General features: G+C 49.3%; 1 protein-coding gene across 1 annotated transcript in view; it reads left to right on the top strand.

Moving 5' to 3' along the window:
- The first annotated feature begins 10,051 nt into the window (after nucleotides 1-10,051).
- BCAN (brevican) overlaps nucleotides 10,052-10,310 on the top strand; it is a 6,245-nt gene continuing 5,986 nt past the window's right edge. Inside the window, exon 1 of the mRNA XM_006895750.1 lies at nucleotides 10,052-10,139. Within this exon, the coding sequence (XP_006895812.1) occupies nucleotides 10,055-10,139 (85 nt within the window). The 5' untranslated portion in view covers nucleotides 10,052-10,054. The remainder of the gene's footprint in view (nucleotides 10,140-10,310) is intronic.

The following is a 10,310-nucleotide window of genomic DNA, read 5'->3' as shown; positions in this document are numbered from 1 at the left end:
CTTCAAAGAATAAAACCAAACCCTTGCCCCCCACCATGAGAACATCAAGTGGAAGAATAGTTTATCTATTAGGTAATGGTTGTTTGTGCAGCCCTCTATTGGGAAAGGCCCTTACAGAATTCCAAAGCCTACACATAAACCTCTTCCATATACTGGAGAATATAATGAATTTAATGCAAAACACCCTGACGGTTTTGTGTCTTAGGATATGTTTTTCAAAAGGTTTGAAAGTGACCAGAGGAAAGATGTTATGCAAGGTATAGGTGGTAAAATAGATCATGAGACACAAGATTGGGATGATGAATTTAGGCAATATTATGACCCAAAACATCCTTTGTATGAACCTAAGCCCCCTTATTAAGAGAGTGATGACCCCTGGAATCATGGAAAGTGTAAAAGTGTTGTCTTTTGAATGGAAATAAATAATATTATTGTAAATTCAGCTAAAAATGTAAAATGTATCAGCTTAAATTTAAAATTTAACTTTTTTACTTTATAACTTTGTAACCCAAACAAGTTGGAAAACAGATTTGAGAACAGGTTTAAAACGAAAATGTTTAAGGAAAAAGCCATTGTCTACCAAGCTCTCCAATTACCAAGGAACCGTGACCATAAAAAATAGCTTCCCATGCTCTCCAGTTACCAAGGAACCGTGACCATAAAAAATAGCTATGTGCAAGAAAATAATGTAAACTTTATTCTTACTTTTGTTGTCTTTTTGGCTGTTGATTAAGCCCCTAATTTTTAAAATGGAATATAAATGTATCATGCTAAATGTAATAAGCAGGAAAGGAAAGCAAGGAAAAAAGAAGAAGGAGAATTAGAATGACTTAGAATTAAAATCATCAAGATCACTTGACTGTTTGTCTTGTGTTCATTCATCATCCCTTTGGCCCGCCAAACTTCTCCCCACCTTCGTGTTCCCTCTTTGAGACCCTAGACCTAAAAAAAAAAAAATAAAAAAAAAAAGAGACCCTAGACCTCAGGCTTATAAGCCCCTCCCGACTGGAGCAGCCCGTGGCACTTCCCCTTGGTTAAAATCAATACTTAAGGAGAACTCATTTACTCTGAGTCCTTGGATGTTAGTGCTGACGCTTGAGCAGGTAGCTCTGGCGGCCTAATGGTAAGGAGTTGCATTATCAACCCAAAGGCAAGCAGTTCAAATCTACCACCTAAGCAGGATTTAGACTACAATATATCTGTTAAATGCTGTGTTGTCTTTTGCCTTTGAGCTGTGGTGCTGGAGAAGAGTATTGAGAATACCATGGACTGCTAGGAAAACAAACAGATTTGTCCTGGAAAGGGTTAAACCAGGTGGCTCCTTGGAGGCAAGGATTCTGAGGCTCCATCTAACATACTTTGGACATGTTGTGAGGAGAGACCGGTCCTTGGAGAGGGACATCATGCTTGGGAGGGTGGAGGGACAGCGCAGGAGAGGAAGGCCCTCTATGAGGCGGATTGATTCAGTGACTGGGATAATTGGGATGGGAGTGTCAGAGACAGTGCGATTGGCACAGGACAGAGCGGAGTTTAGGGCTGTTGTACATAGGGTCGCTATGAGTTGCAGGCGACTCAATGGCACATAGCAACAACAACAAGCTGTGTTGTCATTCCCCCTGCTCAAAATAATTTTGTTTCTTATCCATCCCTGTGCTTTGTAGCAGTTCAGAGATGCTTGGTCTCATACATGTTAAGGGGGGAAAAAATCCACAACCTACTCTACAGGAGAAAAATGAATGGTCTCTTCTGGGGCTGTGGGGGGGGGGTTGGTGTTTACAGCCTCTGAAAACCCACTGACATGGCACATAACAACAAGACACTTAGACAGGGACACAAGCCTAGATCCAAACTGTACTTCAATCTCAGTAAAGGTACTTTGTTGATCCTTCCAAGTTAGAAAAAAATCTATAGTAACCAACAAGTTAACAACTGCTGGTAGGCCCCTTTAAGAAATGGTACTGGCTTGAAAGGCCCTTAGTCTAAAGGGCTAAACCTTAGGTGTGGCAGCAACTAAAGAAGCTTTGGTGAGAAGGAGCCATGCTTTTGTCAAATCTCAGTATTTACAGTACAATTACTCCATTCACATGTTACACTGGCAAAGCAGAGGGTCTGATCAGCTCGGGATACCTGACTTCTCCTCACACAGCAGAGGACCAGCTTGAGGATGCACCAAAGTCTCCCTAACACTCCATCTCCCCCCATTCGGTTGCAGGAGCCCTAAGAGCTACACTGAGACACTCCTGGCCCCTCTCTCGGCCTGAGCTGGGGTCCTGCACTTCCTGGCCCCTTTCAGCTTCTATCAAAGCTCCTATTCTACCACCACAGCTGTGCCAACATTCAGCACTCTGTCTGTACCCCACCCCCACCCCACTCCCTTGTCCCCATGGCCTAGAACACAGGTGCCTATGCTACACCAGGGCTTCTGATAGGACATCCATCCCCAAGTCTGGAGAATGAGAGCATCTGTTGGGGACCAGGGTTGGAGAGGGTGCTGGGAGGCTGTGCCACTGTACTTGAGACTGCAGTGAGGAAGACTCCAGGCTAACACTGGCAATGAGGGGAGCTTGGGATGCAGAAACTTGAAGGGCAGATTCTGTTTCCTCAACCTGGGTCATGGCCTCAGCCTTGGCCTGGTTGAGGGAGGTAGAGGGGGTGTGAAGGCAGGAGATTGATTGTTCTCATCCACAGAGTCTGGAAAACTCCCCTGGGGCCTGAGAGGCTGGGAGGCGAGCCAGCTGGGCTGCTGTGCAAGGAACAGGGAGGAGCGCTGTCCACATTCCCCCTCCTCTCCCTTCCCTCCTTTTCCTCCTCCTTCCCCTTTCTTCTCTCCCCTGAGTGAGACAGCTGGGGCACTCTGGCAAGAACCCTGGCCTGGGAATCAGAAATTTGGGGTTTGGTTGTAATTCAGTCAATTATATGTGTGTGAGGTGGAACAGTCACATTGCCTCTCTGGTTTCATTTTCCTTGTCCTGAAGATACTGAAGGTTACCTGAGACATTTATCCTTCCATTACTGGGGCAGGAAGTTCTACCTGTAATCAGACTTCCATTCTTCCTGCTTCCATTGGTTCTGTTTACTTTCTGCCAGTCCCTGACGATCCCTTTCTGAAACCTGGGCAGGCTGGATATGATGGGATGCCTTGGTTCTTGCCTCTTCTCAAAAAGGAATTATAATTGAGGGAGAGCCACATGACCATGGATGAAAAGGCAAAACTCTATAAAGAAAATCCCTAATCAGCAGTTGTGAGTTCAAAGTCCAGTTCTTCCATGAAAACCTTTCCAAGTTAAAAAGCAAAAAGTTTCCAAAGAGGCTCACCTTCTGCTCTACAACTCCAATAACCCCTTAAAAAAGAACATTTCTCCAAGGAATGAGTCTCCCATCCCATCTGTAGGGGAGTGACTCTCTGACCTGGAAACCTGAAATAGATTATGGGTGTACATATCTCTCTCTTCTCTCTCTTCTTTCTCTTCTCTTCTCTTCTCTTCTCTTTCTCTCTCCCTCTCTCTCTGTGTGTGTGGGTGTTAGAAAGAGAGAAACTGGCAAAGGGAAAAACAAAAGTAGATTTTGCTAAGCCCAAGTAATTTTTTGCCTAGCTCAGGTACAAAAGATAGTTCCCAGTTCACTAGATACTATTCAGCCCAAACATTGCACAGAAGAGATACTTTGAAAGAAAACCAAGGTTTTGCCTTCCCAAAAATTTTGTCACTGCATATGACAAAGTAGAAGAGATTGACATCAGTGCCATGTGACTCCAGAGTCCTTGTTCTTCCAGATCTTCACAGCAGCAGCTGTCTGCTCTCTCACCAAGTCTGCTTTCTCACCAGGAATCGGCCTCTTAGAACAGACTGTCCAGGGACAGTCTAGCCTTGTCCAGACCAGGTGTTGCTAGCCTCAGTCAGGCTTGGATCCTCCTCAGGGCACCAAAATGTGTGCCCACATTTCAGGTCATTTCACACTTCAGGGAGGAGGTGGCAAGGAAGGTCATTTTGTCTGCCTGCTGGTCACAGCTACGTTTCTCCTGAGGCAAGAATTGTGGTTATGTATGAGCTGCCAGTAGGATTTCATTTCAGCCACTTGGCTGCCTGGCCTAGGTAGGCTGGACTCAAGCTCCTGTAGAGTCTGTCTGGGGATGTGATGGACACATGCTTCCACAGACTGTCCTAGGAGTTTGGGTTCTCATTCAGCTCTGGAATGCAAAGTCTGAAGGGAGCTGAGAGAGGTCCTAACATCACCAAGGTGCTGCTAGGCCTATCCTTCAAAACCTTCACAAATGCTCCTCACTAGTAGACTCCATCCCCACAGTCTAAAGCTGTGCCTGGTTCGTAGCTGCCATTCAGTTAATATTTGCTTGATGAAAGGAATAAGCTGAGATCCCCTCCTTCCCAGACTCTCCTAAGCACTTTACTTTGTCCCATTTAACTGTGTGCAATTAAGTCCCAGATGTCTGACTTACAAAGTCTACTGAATTAAAATTTGAGTTAAATACAATAGTCATAACAAATGAGCCCACTGTGTGTGATGCTCATGAAAACCTTGCAAAAGTCTAGCACTTCACTAACTGAAGGAAGAAGAAGTTCACTTATCTTTGAAAGTCAGAGTACACTGCCATGAACACTATGCTGCATGTGGACTTAGCAGTTAACTTAAAATTTCCTCTAACCATATGTACCTGTTCTAACTTATCTATGCTGTTGTTGTTATATTCTGTTGAGTCAGAACTGACTCATAGATGACCCTCCAGGAAGTTGTCAGAGGCAGTGAATCACATGTCCATCTTCCCCCTGTGGAGCAAGCTGGTAGATTCGGCCCATGTGCCTTTGGGATGGTAGTGCAGCTATTTACCACTAAGCCACCAGAGCTCCCTAACATACCTATACATTAATCTTAAAGACGCACTTTGTAACTGATTGTATTTGTAACTCAGGCCTGCCATACTCCGTCCATGGTATTGTTGTGCTAAGGAACTCACCACCGTTCCAACCTTTAGACCTCAAAGGATTCTCTCTTTTCTCAATTTTCTCTCTTTAGACCTCAAAGGAGTTTTCTGTGAGCTTCTCAAAGTCCACAAAGACCACAGCACCAAGAGCGAAGGCTTAGGAAGTTGGTGGGCATCTTGGGGTAGTAGGAGGGAATCCCAGCGCAGAAGAAAGTTAGGCTGTAGTTTAGCTAGGAGGACCTGTAAATTGACTGAGAGACCTACATTTGGATTGCAGGCACCCACTTTATTTGAGATGTTTTGGGGATTCTGATGGAGAATGGCCACTAGGCCCCCAGAGCTCGATGGAGAATATAGGGATCAAGATTCCCACACAAGCTGGTCTTGCTGCCACTGGTGCCATCTAGGGCAGAAAATACAGGCGCCTAGCTGTCCTGTGTGCCAGGGGGTTTGCCTGGAGTTCCAGGAAGGAGAAGGAAAGGAGGAGGAGGGGGGAAGAAAGGGAGCCTGGGAAAGTGGAGGGAAGCTGAGGTTCTGGGCTGAGTCGGGGTGGTGTGGGGTGGGTGTCATTGGTATTCTGGGTGATGAGTTCCCGCGGCTGGGCAGCTCTCAGAGACCGCCCCCTGGTACCAAGCTGAACAGTTAACAGCAGCAACCCTGGCCTGTGGCCCTCTCAGCTCCCAGCAACGCTTGTGTTTTGCATATTCGTTTGCATGTCCAGTAATGTCCATCCACAGTGCCACTCCTACCAGCCCCCGTGTCCAGAGATTCCTGGCTTGCTTTACTTAACCCATGATTCTGCTGTCTAACCTCCATCCCTCCCGCTGCAAAGTCAGCTCCTCCTCTGTGCAGCGAATGAGGGCCTCAGAGAGACAAAAACAGATCAAAGCTTAAGCCTAGGAGGTGGCTACCCTTGTTTGAACTTCATCTTCAGCTCTAAAAAAGAAAATTTTCTTCCCACATTTCTAGCCCCCAACCCAAACCACCAAGAGGAAAAGCCATCTCTCTTTCTGGGAACAAAATCTCTCATTTTCCTTTCATTCTGAATCTCTGAACCCCTCCTCTACCTCTTTTGACTAATGGGAAGTCCCTCTGACTGTCTAACTCTCATCCCTCTAGCTGCAATATCATCATTTCGCTCGACTGGCGCTCCCTCCCCGCCCCTTCTGCCCGCCCTCCCTACTCCAAGTCCTCGGCTTCTCATCCCCAGAACGATGTCCTACTTCACTCGTCCTTGCTCTCGCCGCTGCCGCCGGAAACCGAGGCAAAGAAGGCAGACGATCCCGTGATCCGCCCGGAGCCCCCCGAGTTCCTGGTCAGGGGGCGGGGGGTGGCCCGGGGAAAGGCGGAGCAGGGGCGGGGGGAAGAAAGGGGGTTTTGTGCGTCGCCCGGCGGCCCTGCGCCCTCTTCTGAGCGTCCTGCGGGCCTGGACGCTCCTCAACCCGCGCAGTCCCCGCCGCAGTCTCGGTGCAGCCGCAGGAGCGAGCCTCGGACTGGGAGGACGCAGCTAACTTCGCGGTGCGGCACCGTCACCCCGGCCCTCGGCCGCCTGCTGGCAGGTAAGTATGACCGCAGCCCGCCGCCCACTCGGGGAGCGAGAGGGAAGAGCCCACCCGCCCACCCACCCTGGTCCCACAGCCTCTGCCTCCAAAGCCCCCGAACCCCAACTCGTTGAGAGGGGTCCACCACCGAGCGTCTACAGCTCCTGCTGCCATCTGCCATCTACGAACGCCCAGCTTTGCGGCTGGCACCCTTATCACTGCTTGCAGTCTAACCAGCAGCGCCCTGTGATCTGCGGGTGATGCGAGCTCCGCTTTGGGTCCTCCCTACCTCGCGCTCCACTGCCTGGGCCGCTGGCTGAGTGTCTGACCTTGTCCTGTGGGCTGGGAGGTGGCAGGCCGCCCGGGGGAGCCCCCGACTCCGACTCCGTGCTCTAAGTACCAGCAACCCTGCAGGAGGAGTAGGGGTGAACTGCCCTTCTGGGAACACCTCACTCCAGCCCGCAGGACAGCCGGTAGGCGGCGCGGTAGCGAGTGGTCGTGGCGCGGACTCTGAATCCGGAATCCCCTCTGACACAATTGCTGTGTAACCTTGGGCGAGTTCATAGACTGCTCTGAACCTTAGGTTCTTCATTAGTGTAAAGACGCAATCACAAGCCTAATATTTTCCTTAAAGGAGAGTTTATCCATAGGAAGCCGGTAGGAGGCCTGTCTTCATGTAGATGACCAGTAACTGTTAACTGGAGTTCTTAGTTGTGACTTCTGCTTCCCATTTCTACCACTCCCAGCGAATTAGAAGGCTCCTTCCTCCAAGAATTTCTCCTAGTCCTTTCCCAGCAGAATAGCGCTCACATGATGCTGACAGAACCAAGAGCTGTGCCATCGATTTTTGTTAGCGCCACTATCACCTGCAGTCCTTAGATTCCAGATAATATCAGACAGCTCCAGAAACACCGTCAGCCCCACCCACTATGTTCCCAGAGCCTGTGCTGTCAGGGCTAACTTTGCCACTGATAACAGCGCTGTCCACATTTTAGATTCTATGCAGAGAGGAACTGCAATAGCTCAGTTGGTGGTGTTGCTAATAGCGTTATTATTAACAGTGATTCTAATTAAGAGGGAGATTTCTATGTTACTGCATTTCCCCCTGTCAGCCTTGCTAAAGCCTTGCTGATACTGTGTTTGTTCATGTCGCTCTTCATACTGCCACTAAGGGGATAGCTGAGACCTATCCCGCTGTGGCCAAAGCTCTGACCTACTGCTGCCACTGTTGGGCGCTGGAACTCAGTTCCTGGGGGGCTTGCATAGGACTACCAGCTGGCGGGCATTCAGTATGGAAGTGGTGGGCGTTAGGTATTGATATGCATCTGTGCACCCATGCATATGCACACATACATGCGTAGGCTACACACAGCATGGGCTGTGAAGTGGATCTGTGAAGCCCTGTGAGAGAGGTCAGACAGGAATGGTGCTGTAATGAGATGAAGTTTTCTGAGAAGCTCCAGGAAAGTTAGAACAAAGGCAAAAAGGGAAATGTAGCAATGAGAGGGGTGAGGAGGGTGGATGGAGTAGAGGTTGGGGAAGGGACTACTGAAATTTTAAAGTCAGAGATGCACTGGAGTTTCCTTTTCTGGAGGAAGATCATGGAAGTGGGTAATGTGTGGAGGGAAAGGAAGAAACTCAGGACTGTGAGTCTAGAACTGGGTGAGGGGTGCCTGAGTTTTCTCAACCCTTCTGGCTGGATGAGGAAGCAGCTGAGACCCCAGTTGAACTCTCTGAGAACCTGCATAATCACAGCCACTCCTCTGGTCAGTAGCTTCATGGAGTGGGGACTGGGGTGCTCTCCATGTTGCAAGGCAGCCCTTGCTCATTGATCTCACATCCTCCTCCATTTCCCCACCTTCAGAATCAGGGTGGAGCGGTTAGACCAGGATGTTGGGCCCAGAGTGGCTCCAGCTGTATGAGTTTCTGGGCTGCTTATTGGGAACTGGGGGCCAGGTCTGCAAAGTAGTTCCAGCTCCATCTCAAAAGGGGAGGGAGGGAGCCAGGGAGAGGGTAGGCCCAGGCCCTGGCACAGCTCAAATGCATGACCTATGGTCTAAGCACTCAGCAGGCACTAGCTACTCATGTCAAACAGTGCCCCTCCAGAACACAGCCCTAGCACTGGTCTCAGCACCCTCTGGTCCCCTCCAAAAAGTTCCTCCCTCTCATAGGTCAGTGAGAGGCCCAGAGCATCTGGCTCCTATCACCCTTTCCCTAGCTCTGACCCCAAAGAAGTGACACCCAGCAGTGGGGAAATGGAAATTACAATGGTGGAGAGGCAAGAGAGCCCTGAGAGGAGGGAAATTTCCCCGTCACTCCAGGGAATACATGTACAGGCAGAACCTGAAAGGGCAAAGGAGATCTTTGTTAGACAGTGGGCCTGGCGTTGGAGCAAGCAGCCAGTGGAATATGCTTGAAAGTCTTGCCTACAGTCTAACCTTCATCCCTCTTACTGCATCATTGGCCTGTTCCATGGTGTACATGGGTCCCCATGCCATTCTATGTCTAGCTGACCCTTAAAGGTGACCTTGGACACTGACTGCAGCCTTCTCTCCTAAAGGCACATGGCCTGATACCTAACTTGCTTTGCTAGGAATTTAGGCCCAACCCTATCCCACTCTGGGCCTCAGTGTCCATTTCTCAATGTCACATCCCCACTCTCCCATTATGAGAGTCTGTGTAAGTCCTTTGAGGCCTTTAGAGGATATTTTTTAGGTCTCGTGATAGTCAGGGCTGGAAGGATCCCCCTATTTATTCTCAGTACTGTTAGCCCACCCTTCCAGCTCAGAGCTTTCACAAAAGGTAGGGTGGGGGAAGGAAAAGGCTGGATGGGGGCCAGGCTGGCAGAGACAGGGGCTTTGTCCCAGCTAGCTTCTGAGCCAGGAGATCCGGTGGGAAAGCCCGTGCCAGGCAGAAAGGAAAGACTTGGAGGAGAAAATGAGGAGACAGCCAGGGAAGGGGGAGTGGAGGATGCTGGGAAATACAGAGGAGTATCCTTAAAAGTAATGAAGGAGGGAAAGAGGAGGAGTTGGGTAAAGAAGACGTTGTGTATTGCTTGGATTCAATCTAGGTGGCCATCTTGAAAGAGGCCAGGTAAGTATGATGCCCTGGGAGGAAAAGATAGGAAGGGATGGTTGCGGAGGGGGTACTATGGGAGAAGGAAGCTCTGGGTTCAAGGAAGGACTGGTACAGGAGGAAGCAACAGGAGTCCTAGAATACTAACACCACCATTTCTTGAACTCCTACTGCATAACTGATAATGGAAAAAAACCACACCTCCACTCAAAGCATCATCGTTGTCATAACCTGTGAAGTGATGGTAAGGAAACAAAGAAAAGAATGAGCCTAAGATCACATAGTAAAATGACTAAGGACCAGATCTTCCTTAGCTCTGAGGAGGAATTCCTTGGCTGGAAGGAAGGGATCAGAGAGTCAAAGAGAGTAATGGTGAGGTGAGGACAATGGGCTTATGAGGTCAGGATGTATGAGAACCCAGGTGGATATGGTGGGGACCAGAGGAAGTTATCTTAGGGTCTAACTCTTCCCTTCCTCCTCAAGTCCCTCGTAGGCCTGCATCATGGTCCCACTGTTCCTGTCCCTGCTGGCAGCCCTGGCCCAAGTCCCTGTGGCCTCAGCTGATGCCCTGGAAAGAGAGAGCTCCGGTAAGCCTCTTGGTTTTATCTCGTGCATCTGCCCTGTGGTGGGGATGGCTGCTTTACCAGCGCTCACCAACTACCTCTATCCTTGGGGTGGGGAAGGGTCCAGGCTGGGACACTTAGGAAGAAGAGATGAGTGCAGACGCTGGGTAGGGTAGGAGAAATTTGAAGGCAGGA

This window comes from Elephantulus edwardii, unplaced genomic scaffold (assembly GCF_000299155.1).
Source record: "Elephantulus edwardii isolate Elephantulus edwardi_28Jun2011 unplaced genomic scaffold, EleEdw1.0 scaffold00176, whole genome shotgun sequence".
NCBI classification, from domain to species: Eukaryota; Metazoa; Chordata; class Mammalia; order Macroscelidea; family Macroscelididae; genus Elephantulus; species Elephantulus edwardii.
The sequence above is the reverse complement of the archived record's forward strand: the minus strand, read 5'-3'. Positions and strand labels throughout refer to the sequence as shown.